The sequence below is a fragment of the Coturnix japonica genome, chromosome Z (genome assembly GCF_054131305.1).
Source record: "Coturnix japonica strain WE chromosome Z, WE-NBRP24, whole genome shotgun sequence".
NCBI lineage: Eukaryota > Metazoa > Chordata > Aves > Galliformes > Phasianidae > Coturnix > Coturnix japonica.
In genome coordinates this window covers 65487174-65501687 of record NC_140702.1, presented here as the reverse complement: position 1 = coordinate 65501687, position 14514 = coordinate 65487174, and the positions used below count along the sequence as shown (strand labels likewise).

Genomic DNA, 14514 nt, shown 5'->3' with positions numbered 1-14514 from the left:
CCTGCAGCAGCCCAGCTGTCTGGGTGGCTATGAGGTGACACAGGCCCAGCGAGGTGGCTGGGGCAGGCAGGACCTGCAGGCTTTGCCTAAAAAATTCCACAACTAAGATGGAAGTAGTTTGGATTACCAAGTTAAAAGAAAAATGCTTTTAATCAACAGAAGAGGGGCCGTTTTGTTCCAGAAACAATACGGGCTGCCTGTTTTTCACATTTATCTTTCAACTCAAATTTCAAGGCAGCCAGTAAAGTTGATTAAAATTCATGACTTTTGCTTGCAGCTATACCACTGCACTCTGATCCATCACACATAAGCCTGATAGTGCTGCTGCTGCTGGCACATAGAAGACAAGCTGCTCCTCTCCCAGTAGCCCCGTGCTTCGCATGGGTGCTGCCCTGCCTGCTCCGAGCACAGTCTGTTTTGCCAGACCTGTTCTCATGCAGGTGCACCTACGTGGGAGATTTAAAACACTGATCTCTATCTCCAAACTAATCGCTGCTGTAGTTTTGAGTGCCAGTAACCAAGTGCCTGATTTTGGAACCAAGCAGAGGGGAACTTAGTGCACATCCCAGATAAAGTCATTTGACAAAGAAGAAAACAGTTTACTGCTTCACCTTCACTCATAGCACATTTACTCTGCTCATAACATGCAAAGTTATGGAAAGGGATGAAAAAGTTTTTTCTTCTCTATCCACTGTCCACAGAAACTCATGCCTGCAGCTCAGAGCAGTAACAATGCAGCTGTGCTGAAGTCAGCGGGGCCATGCTGATTTACTCCATATGGCGGGATGGTCTGCATGTTCCAGGCGTGCAGCCTGGAGTAACTCACGGTTTTAAGTCTTCTTGAGTGCTCCTCGGCAGTTCAAAGCACACATTTGCATGAAGAAAAAGGAACGCTTTCTCTGGGGCAGGAAGCAATTACCTTTGAGTAGCAGTAAGGGATCACACACACCAGACAATGTCCAGTGTTTCCTGACGGGGTATGTTCAGCTGCCACAAGGACGGGCACCAGTGATGCAATAAGTGGCATCATTACCCCAGAGCTTGTTTCAAATCAAAAATCAGGATCAGGCATCCTGTGTTGGAAAAGCAGCACTGGTGTAACACCTCGCTCAGGTTACAAAACAGGCACCTAATATATCAGAGGATCTGCGGTCATTGTCAGTATCACCCTCCATCCCTAGGCAGGGCTGCTAACCAAGGAGCCTGAGCCACTTTTAAGTTCTGCTAAGTACGTGCTGCCTACTTAGCTGGCTTCCTTTCCCATTGTCATTTTTTTCCTTTTTAAGAAAGAAGCCAGAAAACCCCATGGAAGCACAGCAGGTTCTCAGCACAGGACAAAAGACAGGAAAGAATGTATTAAAAGACTGAGAACCTGCAGATTTTTAATTACTTTCAATCAGTCCAGGAACATCCAGGAGCCAGAGGGGAATAAAGAAATGAATTCAATAAAATGTATCTATACAGCCTCTATACTGCAAAAAAATGTGAGCTATACAGGACCCCAGAATTTGCTTCTCAGGGGTTCAATGTGTGCTAAGCAGATATGTCCTTTTTTAGGTTCAGTCCCAGCAGAGCATCCACAGAGATTTTAGCCATCCCTCCAAAGGGATATTTGGCTGGTCAGGATCAGAGCCTGTGTGCATCTGCAGCTCTCAGCATACAGCATCAGCTGCTGCCTACAAGTTTTCAGCAACTACAAATAGCAGCTCAGATGGAAAAGCACAAGAAGTAAAAAATCTTCCAAATGCAGCTTTGAATGACCTAATTTATTGAAAACCATGACTGTAAGCCACAATAGCTTTTTAACTTCCTCTACCCTGTGCTGGTTGGAAAGGAATGGAGTAGGATGCAGAAGAAGGTTTGCATGGCTTGCACCAGCTAAAACCCTGGGGCACCCAATTCTAGAGCCTGTGGCTGAAAGCAAGAGATTTCACCAACTGGTAGTGCATCATTTGCAAAACATTTTTACCAACAAAATGCTCACCCATGCTCCCTGGTTTTTTTGTATACATACACATTTATATATATATATATATATATATATATTTATATTTATATTTATTTATTTATTTATATGTATATAAAGGTAAAGCTTGGGAAATCCTAGTCCCAGTGAGACAGGAAAACACCAAAGACCACAAAACCAGCCCAGCCATGTGGGTGGTAGACCCTGGAGGGACACCAAGCATCGAACCTCAATATTTCTGCTGTAGTGTCACCTCCGCAAGCAAGGTCTAAGATATCACCAAAGAGTCAGTTTGGAAACATTTCCTGCTGACATGCTCAGAAGGAACAGTTGCTTTTGCTGCTTTCATCCCACTCTGGCCCCAGCTCTGCTAAAACCTCAGCCTGAATAAAAGGCTGCCCTTAAGCAGCAGGGCAGATTTGTTCTTCTCTACAGGAGAGAAACCATGAAAATCTTAATAATCTTTAAAACTAGGGAAAAATCACTTTGCACTTTAAACAGTGCGGTAAAGTTCCCTCTGGCAAAGCTCAACCACAGGCTAGAAAATGCAGCTGGTGGCCGCTATCAGGGGACACTCCCTGCTCCTCTTCCATCTGAGCCACTGAGAGACAGACGCATCCTTCGGAGGTTCTTTTGAGCTATGCAGTCAAATCCCACTTCTGCCCTATGTTGCAATTGCACAAATCAATTAAGTTAGCTCCGTATAACCCGTTTCTTGGCATGCATGTCCAGCGTCGTACGTGGAAAACAAGCTGAAGGGTAAACTCAAGACATTTTTGCATTTTACACATAGGAGTGTGCAAATATAAAGGCCCACAGGCCTCACAAGAGTGTGCTGTGACAAACTCTGTCACATCCCATCTCTCCTGAACAAATACAGACGGCTGCACTGAACTACATGAAAACCAAAGTAGGCCTGGCAGCTGTAAGAGAACATCTGGATCCACTTTAAGATCAGAAACACTGAAGAGAAGTATGTTTATTTTACACTAATAATACCATTTTGCATTTCTACACAACCTTCCATCCTGATCGATCAGAAAACAAAGCAGTAATGACATGCATGGACATCCCCTGGCACGCAGTGCAGCTCACCAGGGCACGAAGGAGGAATTTCCGTCACACCAACAGCTTTTGGAGCCACAGACCTGGGGCGTCCTCAGCAGGACAGACAGACCGACAGTTGTTATGCACTGCTTTGGAAGACTTTGGCATGGTAAAATGTCCTGAAACTCAATCTTCTCCAAGCTGGAAGGATGAAGGGCAGTGTGGATTCTCACAGTAGTGAAGCATCCACATCCAAGGGGGATTTAAGAGCTAAAACTAACAAACCATCTCTCTGTGACACAGGAAACCGAGCTAACTTGCTTTTCAGGTAAGTCAGGGCAAATTGATGACTAAAAGACAGTGACTGATCAAAGGCTCCACTTGAATCCCTCACCCCATTGCAGTCACTGTGGGAGAAAACCCACAACATTGCGGGCAGATCTTGGCAGACAGCAGAGGGCACTTCTATGAGATTTCCACTTCTTGAGACAGGACTCAAGCATGCATTAACACAATGAAAATCACTTCCAAAGCCCAGGCTCCAGCACAGCTCACAGGAGGCTGGAGCACATCCCATGGGGGCTATGGGGCCTTCCTGGAGGACGCTGATCTCTGGTCATAACTCACCTCAGTTGAAACAAACAGTGTTGGTAAAGCCGGCTGTCTTATCACATTTTTGCACCAGGAAGGAGCCAGGTAGCTCTTAGCCCAGTGCCTCGCCACGACAAGCCCCATCCTGTCTCAGGCTGTGCAGGTGACGGCACACACAGGGGACGTGGTGTTCTCAGCCTGCCTTAATAAGCAGGGGAAAGGCAGAAATGGCATGGGAAGAGTCATTCACAGAGCTGAGAGATGTAAAGCATCCAGAGAGAGCATTCAAACAGCACAAGGTGCAGACAGGGCTCCCACCTCCAAGGGGAGAATGAGCAGCTCACAGCCCTCGGCTCACAGCCAGGGATGAGCAGCAGTGCCCAGAGCCTTGTGTTGGCTGCAGCTCACTGAGCCATGCTGTTTTCTTCTCTTGGTATAGCTCAAGTGTTGGTGTAGAGAACAGGACTCAGAATCCATATTGCATATTTGTCACCATTAACTGTACAACCTGGAATGCAACTAGACCTACTGAAACCTTCAAGGAAAAATGAATCTGAAAGTTAAACTTCAAGGTATTTTTCTGTGGCCTTTTCTAAGCTGGTACAAGCATGCTGGCTGCTGATTAGACGCAATGCCTCCTCCGGATTATGGCTGCCAGCAGCTTCAAGCAATCACACTGTCCTTGTGCTTGCCTTGGAGCAATTCAAGCTGCTCACAGGCTGGCTGCTATCAGCAGAACACCAAAAAGTCAGAGAGGTGGCATATCAGTGAACAAACAGGGCAAGGTCTGCTCTGCAGTGCTCAGCAGAGAAAGCAAAGCAGAGAGAATTTAAGATCAACAAGAACAAAAACTCCAGAGCTGAAGTCTGCAAGACTGTGCACACACATCTCTGGATCCAGAAGGCCCCTCTGCCAGGATCACCGTGAAGTTTCCAGCTCTGGGAAGAGGTGATGAGTGAGCTGAGGATTGCTGTTGTGTTCTCACAGACTACACAGGCTTTCACTGAAGGATGAGATTAAGATCAGCCTTGTGACACAAGGCCATGACTAAAGGCTGTCGAGACACCTTACCGCCTGGTATCAATGCAATGATGAGGCCTTGAATTAGGGAGAATTAAACTCCTCTTCCCCTGCTGCAGCTCTGCAGATTTCTTGCAGCACCTGAGGCAAGCTTTTCCACTAAAAAAAAAAAACACAAAAAACAGGGCCAACCCACAGAATTGCTGCAAGGTGCAAGGTGGCAAAGCAGTGGCATCACAGTTTCACAAACACCTTAAATCCACTGTCAGCCAACACAAAACATCGCAGCTCTCCTCCCACCCAACATCCTGCTCAGCTGCTGGCACAACCCTTGGGCAGCCATACAAATGAACCAACTCGGGAACTGATCCAGCTTTAAATTAACACAGCCAAAAGCAAACACCCGAAAAAACTCAAACCTTAATGCAAGGAGCTTTAACCCGGCTCGCTTCTCTGATCAGGTTCCCATCAGCACGCAGGGACAGGAAAGCAAGCAGCAAGCAAGGCCAGGCTTCCGCTCCCACCAGCACTGCTGGCACGGCTACAGCTGCAGGACAGGAGCTTGCAGACTGCAGGGAGAGGCTCTGGCTTGCTCAGCTCAGCAGCCATACAGCTCTGTTTTCTAAAATCAAAAGGACAAACATTCTTCCTGCAGACCAGCTTAATCGCATCCTCACTGCAGGTGTGGAAAGGAGGGAGATTAGATCGCCGTGATTGTGCTGGCACAGTGCAGAAATATGGGTTTGCCCCATGTGCTTCAGAAACATGGTCAAAGCTTATGGGGAGAGATGAGAACAGGGACCTCTAGAACACAGCACACAGATGCAGGTCACAAACTGTTGCATTGAGCCTCTTCTCTTCCCAGCACAAATACCTGAAGAATGTCACTCAGGAAGCTGCACAGCTCCTCTGCATCTAGAAACAGCCCAAGTTCTGACATGCACCCCAAACCTCATCAGTTGTGTACCAGCAGCCATCTGCCCCAATGAGGAGAACAAAACCCTCAGGGATCTGCTGATCCACTGGTTCTGCTAGCAGAAGAGAAGAACGATGATGCCTTCAGACTGCAGCAATGGTTGGACTCAAGCTTTACAAAGAAGCTGATCCTAATAAATATGTTAACTCCCACAGCTGCACCTATATGTCAGAAGCACACAATGCTCTTTGGGTCTGGGTCTCTAAGGGAATAAGGATTAAGCTGACAAATTCAATTTGCACCTTGTTTGACAGCACAGCCTAGAAACAGTGGTGGCCCAATTCAGTCCAGCTCCCATTTGTTAGTTCTGCTGGAAAGAGATGTTCACCTGATATGCAGCCTTTCTCACACACAAGTACTCCTGCTGTAGTCCTGAGCTGGATGTGTTCTCCCTGGGAGGGCAGGGCAAGGTTGGACACTCTTGGTTGCTTTGTGCCATTTGGTAATGCTGCTGCAGTGCAGGAGTGATTGAGTGCTGTCACCCCCTTAAGCCCATATCCAAACACAACTGCTGCCAACAACAGAGAAGGCTTCTCCTTAATCCATTCTCACCAAATATGTTTTCTAAAATCTCTTGCTTTCATTTTGCCTGCTCCCTCTCCTCATGTAATGCTTTACCAAGCTGCAGCAAGACATAGGACAGTGATTTTTATGCCTTGTCACCATGGGATGGACAGCGAGGAAATATGGCCAAGAACTGCAAAAGAAGAGAGAGATTCAGTCTGCTTGCTCTCCTTGTCCCTCCCAACACCTTCACTACCAAGGGCTGCCATCAACAGCATTTTACTGTCACAGCACTTCTGTACATACCAAGAATACAATTCTGAAGCAAATCTCATGTTCCCAGTACTCTAGTTCACACAGTCCAGCAAATCACTCAAGCTTCAACCAAATTCATCTCATGTGACACTCCAGAGACAGGCACATGCCAGGCACCCACCCCATGTACTCCAGTTGCTGTACTATGTGCTTATGTACGTCAGTGTTGTGTCCATGGATCACACTACAGACAGCCCCATGTAACCCCCGAAGTGACCTCAGCACAGAGGTCAGCCACAGCACAAACATTCTATGTAGCAGAATCTGCTGTGTACAATGTATCAGCATGGAGATGTGGAAACATGGAAACATGGAAAGCTCTTCACTCCACTCCCCACTCACTGCCAGGCTACTCCAGTCCTCTGGAGTTAAACTTCCTATCCTTCCCTGCACAGAAATCATCACAAATGCCTCAAATGCTAAGAGAAAATGCACACATGAGTGACTTGTGTGCCAGCAGAAATGTTCTACAATGACATTTTAAATTTAAAAAAAATAATAAAAGATCTGCAACAGTGTTTAGGTAAATCACATTCTTTAGGTTTCTACTTTAGCTGTAATTCCTCAAACACTTCTTTCCACTGAGAAGTGAAGGCTTTGGATGTCTGCAAGCAATGAAAAGGAGAGCCAGAAAATTTAATCAAGTCTATTTTACAGCAGGAAGCGAGATGCTGGGACAGAGCCTTATTCCCAACACGTTCAGCTGAACTGCTGAGTCCTATGAACAGAGAGAGTGGGTCGGCTCCCAGCAACCCCACAAAGGCTGGAGCAGATATGGAAGGAACAAACCACAGAATCATATGAGTTGGAAGGGACCCTTAAAGGTCATCTGGCCCAACTCCCATTCAACAAACAGAAACTACTACAGTCTGACCCAGCCTGGCCTTGAGTGTCTTTAAGGACAGAGAAATTCACAGGTCTTATTGGCTTTAAGGGGCAGAATCTGGCAATGAGGGCTATTCACCTCTGGAAGACCACTCAGTTCTTGTCATCTTCCTGGACTTGTAACACTGAAAGTAGTTACCTCATCAGCTGCTGCCTCCTTACCAAGGCAGATAGTGCCTGCCATACAGCAACCTCACAGCTTTCAGTTTGGCCATGATGCTCAAAGCCAGAAACAGTGCTAGGACAAGAAATTCAGCTCCTTGTTAAAACCCGAAAAGGAAGCCCTAACCTCCCAACAATGCAAAGTGTGGAAGTGCGATCTGACTGCGCATTAAAAATGTTTTAAGCTGCTCTTGCAAACGACATTGCTGTCTTTCAAGGATCGTGGCCTGGGAAGGCTGGTTTGTTCACCTCTTTAACAAAATTGCTACTTCATTCTTGGCCATGACAACAGGCTGCGCACACAGTAAATCCGGTGGATCAATGGCTTTAGTCTCTGCCAAGCCAAACTTCTCCAGGTCCCCAGCCACAGGTACCAAGAACCTCATGTACCCAGCAGCTTCCCCCACTGACACCAAGACCCACTGACAAACATGTCTTTGGTATTCCTGATATCTGGCCAGAAGACTTTGCCCTCTCTGAACAAGCAAACCATGCTTACCAGTCACCCTGCAATCCCCCACAAACATAAGCATTTCCCATTGGAGCTCCCTCGCTGGGGTTATTTTTGCAAAGTAAATGCAACTCCCCACTCCCACTGCACACAGTGATTTCAGAGAGTGCTCAGGATGTAACCAACCCCAGCTGCACAAATTGCCCAAAGCCTGAAGTGTCACACCATGCCCAATATGGGAAGCACAGCCAGCAGTTTGCAGCAAAAGAGCTTGCAAAAGCAAGAGCTGGGTGATGCCAGATGTACATGTGCCTGTCTGTAGTATGTCTGCCTCTTGCTTTGGATGTTCACATTAAAAATCAGCTTCTAATTACACCCTCACTCTCTGTTTTCACCGCAGCAAGTTGGATGAGGCCAAAAGGGAGAATTAATGAGCGCACATGGCAGCAGCCATAAACATTTCCCAACTTTCACTCAGTTTTGCAACACAAGATGGAGACATGCTCTCCTTGGAGGGCCAACAGATTAGTGCTCACAGATGATTTTAAGTTGTCTGCCACTAGAGTGAAGTTGCTGTACTCTTACAGTTCTCCCAGCCTGCTGTAAGCACTCTGACAGCCACAAAGACACAAGCACCCCTCCAACACCTGGGGGCCTTTTGGGTCATAGAAACATCTCCAGCAGCAGCCCAAGCCATGAGCCAGGTCCTGCAGATGGGGCAAGGAGCTGCAGCACCAGCCCTTGGCACTGCAAGGAAACAAAGGTCAGGCTTCCCTCTTTCTTCCTCCTGCCTGCCTCAGGGCTACGACAGACGTGCTGATGGGCCCATGAGGATGCAATTTTATTTTTACTTTTTTAGGATCTCTCTGTTATTCCTTCAGCTCTGGCATAAGGCAGATCAGCACCATGTCACAAGACATGCACAGTAAACCTTTTGGTGACTGTCACCTGTTATTAACTCTGCAAATCCTTGCTGTTAACGAACTGTATAAAGGGAATCAGAACTTTCAAAGTCACAAATCTCCAATAACCTCTTTATGTAGGCTTCAGGATCAGCCATGTCATCTGGTTAGAAACTCAGAGCAGATCTTCATTACTGGATTGAACCTGCCTGCGAACAGTGAAGAGATGGACAAAACTGTCATTGACTTCAGTGGTGCAGGAGCATTCATTACACAATGCTCTCCTACCAGACACATGGAGCCCAGTGGCATAAATTTATGCTGTGCTACTGTGCCAAAGACCCAGACACCTCCCTCGAGCACCAGCACTCGCAGAGAGCACTGGAGTAAACCTGACTGCAAGCACAGAGCCTCTATCATATTGGCTTCACACTGGCTCTTAGCATGCAAACCAAAGGCAGCATTACAACTATCTGCTATGCAAATTAAGAGTACCTTTAGTTGCTTTGAAAAATAAGAGCTTATTTAGTCAGTACACTGCCTTCTTCAAAGAGTGTGCAAACTAATTAGCCACACCAAGTTGCTATTAAAACACAGAGCTTATATGCAATACTCTTGATGATAAGAGAGATGGAGGCTTGGTACCAGAGCTATAGAATTAGCACAAACTGTTCATCAGATGCATTTTCCTATTGGCTCCAAATTATATTTCAGACTGAATGTTTTCCTTTCCCAGAGTGGATGTGGGAATTCACTTATTTTATTTGTAAGTTCAAAGCAATAATAATTTTTGCCCATGTACAGACTGAGTGTTTGAATATTCAAAAGACTGAGCGCACATAGGAGAGGATGGAAGACAAACAAAAACAGAAGCTGAAGTTAAGAAAATGAAGAAGGTACAAGATAGTTGTTGTGACACAAAAGATCCATGCAGTGGTTCCAGACCAACTTTTACAGGACAAGGGGATTGTTTAAATGAATGCAAAGGGCATGCTAGCCAGGGGCAAACCCTCCCTTCTAGATGCAGATAAGCTCTCCAGCAAATCGAAGTTTACCAACCCCAAAGATATGCAAAGCCCAAAGAATGAGACCACAAGACTCACAGATTTTAATTCCAAGAGTTTCTGCCCACCCCTGCTTCTTACAGCGCAGGTTTATTTGGTAGATAAGCTTTTGCTACTTAAAAAAAATCAAAGGAAACAGCATCACAGGAAAAGAAATTTCCGTTCCCCTTTCAAGTTGCATTCATCTGGTCCCACTGTAGCTTTACAGGTTTACTTACAGCAAAGAGCAGGTCTGCATCCGAGAGCTCTGTGCCGCGCTTGCACCCTCCAGCCCAGATTCCTCTCCTCTGCAGCACCCACGGAGCCAGCCCCACCCCAGGAGCTCCTTCCTGCAGGGAATCACCACCTCCTGCTCCAAAGGTGTTGCAAACCACGGTTCTGAATTTCAGGACAGGATCTGAGAGGAGCCGCAGGGAAAACAGCACGCATGTCCCAGCAAAGGGGGGGAACAAAAAGCTCCCACTACGCATCATCATGACTAATCCTTTACCAGCTTATAACATGCCATATACCTAATTTCCTTTCTCTTCCCTTGCTAAACTTTCACTGAAGGCATTGATTGGACTTGTCAGCATGTTCTCACATAAGGCAGAATTCAATTAAACCAACAAGATAGCAGGTATTGGGTGTCAGCTTAAAAATAACAAGTAGCAACACGTACACGCTGTCAGTGTAACCAGAAACAAGGATGCTGCGCAACTTATTTTTTAACTACTATCTGCACAAAAAAAGCCAGGAGCAGACTTCAACCTGCAAGTAGCAAGACAGCAGCAGTGTGCAGCAAGCACTGCATCTTATTTCAAGCGCTGGATCAGAGTTAATCTGAGCAGCAGCCACATAAATCCAGAGGGGCTCTATTAAAAACCAGTGCAGTGACTCAACCCACATAGAGAAGCATAAATTCAGAGTCTGAGCATCCATATATTCCTTTAGAAAGCCTTTTGTTTAGCGACAAAAATTTCTTTGTTGGACAAGCTGGACCACAGCTCTAAATGTTGCAGGACATTTCTGCTCCTGAAGTAATGCAGACAGACGTTAGCCCACTTGCAATGCCAGGAACTATCAGCTGTAAATATGTGTGCCAAGCTACTCTGCCATGGGCACTTTAGCACAATATTATTTTAAATCTTCTGAAAACTATTTTTGATCTTCCCAAATCAGACACTGCCACCCACTCTATACCCTAGGGCAGCCCTAGGGATGTCTTAGTCTACTGAAACCCAAAAATTGCAGCAGCAGGATCCCAACACTCTTCTCTCTCCTGCAGAAACAAGGTGCACTTTGCTACCTGCCCCCAAAGCCCAGCATTTTCCTTCTAGGAGGCAGCAATGAATACACTCCACAGAGCCTCCTTCACAGTCCCTTGGGAAGCTCTAGAGGAGAGCCTGGCCTTTTTCGGACACACGCTACCATTCACTGGGGACTGGTCTGTTAAGGATGGAGTCCCTCGAACAAGTGCCAACTTGTGCAGGTAATATGAACAAACTGTCACTGAGCACAGCAATAACAAACACTTCAGCAACCACATACACCCAGGAAACAGAAGACCCACAGCCATGTTAATCACCATCCTGTCCTGTTTCCATGATGATGACGAGCCCTCCTTCACTATAACGCATCAGTATAAAAGTATTAGAAACAAAGACAGAAATCAGCAAAATCACATATAATTCACCCAATGATCTTATTTTATTTAGTACTTTCCCAGTGCCGAGGTGCTATTAACAGTTTCATACGTGTCATGCAAAACCTTAAAATTAGCATGGTATAGCCTTGTCTCTGAAATGTGGTAGCATTTATACTCCTCTGAATTTTTTTTAGGCTGGGATATTTGCTCTCACATGGATCAAATATAGAAACATATACAGACACATATGCATAAACGCTACTCATATGGATGCCATACAAGTACCATATGTTTTATGCATTAGACAAGATGAGGTCATAAACATGACTGAGATGCTACAGCGCCCACACAAACGTAATATATGTTAGAAGCAAAGGGTAGATAACATCAATGGATAATGGAACCAATCCTGAGAAGCACTGTCAGCCTGGTTTTGGATACTATCACCACGGGTTCAAAGCTGGGGGCCTAGGCATATTTAACAGCAGAGCCATTAAATTTAAGATACTAGAGGATGTAATGGTGTTTAATACAGGCCTGTGATATTAATAAAAGTTATAGGATCATTAAAAATCCTACAGAATGGTTACCAACTCGAAATAGGTTGATTAAGCTTAAACCCGTTGTACTCTACTGGATTTTGCGCCTATATATGTAACCATCTCTACAATACACAGTAAAACACAAAGTATTTTACCACCTCAGTCGGATGGATCCATACCAGGTTTGCTGTTGCTCATATTGTTCGTCACATTGCTCATAACCTCATGCTTCATTTGATCAAGCAGAATTGCCCTGTTATTTCTGTTTTGACATTTTCCATGAAGACGTTGTATGTTCCCAAAAACAGAGCCAGCCTAAGCTGCCTGCGCTACCAGAAGGAAGAGGGGACAAGAGGCAGCACTATCCTCACAAAGACTTCCTTGTAGTCACTCTGACTAAAGCCCCTAACTTAGGGGAAGTTTTTGGCAGAAGCCCTATAGAAATGTGTTGGCAAACAGCAGAGAAAGATGTTGTCAGCTCTCCAGATGTTCCTGCCCCTTGAAAATCCTGACATATCTTCCCACGTTAGGGGTTACCCTTCCTCTCCAATCTTTCTTCCCCTGCAAGGCCCCAGTTCTCACCATTTCTTCATTATTTTCAAGGGAAGAGAGGCGGAAGTCCTTCTTTCCTCCACTGCTTCTCCTAAATACATATGCAGACACCAGGGAAAAGGCAGCAAGGAGAACACAGAGCCAAAGTAGGAAACCAACTATTTGATCAATACTCCTTGATTTAATTAGCTCTGGACAATACTCAGAGTCAATGCCATAGAAGAGTTGCCACAGGCAAACTTCGGTTTGCAAGAGAGATTACTTTCACAATCTGAGAAATAAAAAATAGAAATAAAAATAAGAAAGACTTGAACCCTGAAGGGATTCAGGATGAAATTCACCACCTAGAGAAACCTGCCTTCAGCAAAGTGAGCTGGCTGACTTACCTAATAGTCAAACCCCTATAAAGAAAACAGCTATTACACCAAATTTATTCATCTATTTTGTGTCATAGCAGTTTCACACGTAAACGTTGTTAATATATTCTTCTTATTCTCCTTCTGTATCCTTTGACTAAAACCAGTTCTCTGGACAGGAAAGCAGTGATGGGGCCTGCAGCACTGCTCAGCAGCCCCCAGCGTAAACTTTCAGCTCTGCCTGAAAATAGGTCACCAAAGCCATTTGCTACACATAAAAGCTTGTTACCTCCTCCAGTTTATTAAATTTTATCTCAAAACAGAGATCTCTAAAAATATATATGAAACAGAGCTGTTAACAGAACACACCAATATCTCACTAGCATCTATCATATTTTAAGGTCTATTTAGCTTCGCCAATATACATACATTAATTCTAATGTATTGGATCTGGACCAGAAGCTAAAAGCCAGGACAGCAGGCCTGGAGCAGCAGTCTGGATACAAGTCTTAACTTGGCAGTCTGAACACACACATAATCATCATTACTCAAACTCTGAAGGGAGGGCAGACCCTGAATCCCTATTAGATTTACTGACTTAATAATTTACTCAATTTACTAATTTCCTTAATACATTTACTGACCTAGTCAGAAAGGACTCAAGAAGGAGGTCCTTAACCTACAGCAGCGATGGCAATAACTGAATACTTGCTCTCTATCACTAAGGACACCTCCAAGACTATCCAGCCACCCAAGGACTCACATACCAGATCCCACATTTCATCTTCAGGCGAGCAGTGAGGCCTGTGGTGGGAAATCCATGCAGCAGGCAAAGACCTCCCTGCTCCTCCACTCATCCCTTGTTAAGCACCACTCAAGATCTGCTAACACATCCTTGGCACTCACACGACAGAGGTATCTCCCTTCTGGTCAATGATATGCCTAAGAGAGAGCTCTTAATGAGTTCAAAGTGAAATACCCTGTAGTAAATTAACCCAAATCATGACTTCACAGCATCAACCAGAAGTTAATATATTGCATGACAACAATTCAAGGAGGATACTAACAGAATACCAGAGCCACAACTCCAGTTATCCGGGCCATGCCCAGCTTTTGGATGTACTCCTCTCCACACTGCAGCCTGTATCCCCAAAATTCAGCTCCAGTGCCCAGCTTTGGTGCCACCTGAGGAGCACCTGGAGCAGGACCCAAAGCTCCCAGAACATGGGGTTGCCTTCAGCTCTGGCACAGGAGGGGAAGCAAGTCATGTGCAAAGCACCAGGAAAAGATTTGGTCTCAAAAGCCAGAGACGTGACACAGAAACCAAAGGGATACATACAGCTCCTCTGGCCTCAGCTGCCATTTCTGTCCCTGCAATGGGGAAACCTTTGGCTGCATGATATGTTAACAGAAATATCTGTCCGCTCTGCTCAGACCCTTCAAGCATCTGGAAAACAAGAAGCTCTTCAGCAACTACAAGACAAGGCCAATTCCAGATGATTTGACCAAGACAGGCTGTGGATTGACCATGTTCTGCCCCACAAAACCCAGCAC

General features: G+C 45.5%; 1 protein-coding gene across 14 annotated transcripts in view; it reads right to left on the bottom strand.

Annotated features, from left to right (window-relative positions):
* The window catches only part of PDZD2 (PDZ domain containing 2), a 185488-nt gene that overhangs the window by 65545 nt on the left and 105429 nt on the right, over positions 1 to 14514 (bottom strand). The window contains exon 1 of one of the 14 annotated variants that reach the window (XM_085528511.1): positions 10102 to 10202. The exons of 12 other annotated variants lie outside the window; for them this stretch is intronic. In XM_085528511.1, coding sequence (XP_085384637.1) covers positions 10102 to 10121 — 20 coding nt within the window. In that variant the 5' untranslated portion in view covers positions 10122 to 10202. Of the gene's footprint in view, positions 1 to 10101; positions 10203 to 14514 lie in introns of those variants that run through there. One more of the 14 variants, XM_085528517.1, reaches the window with a different exon arrangement.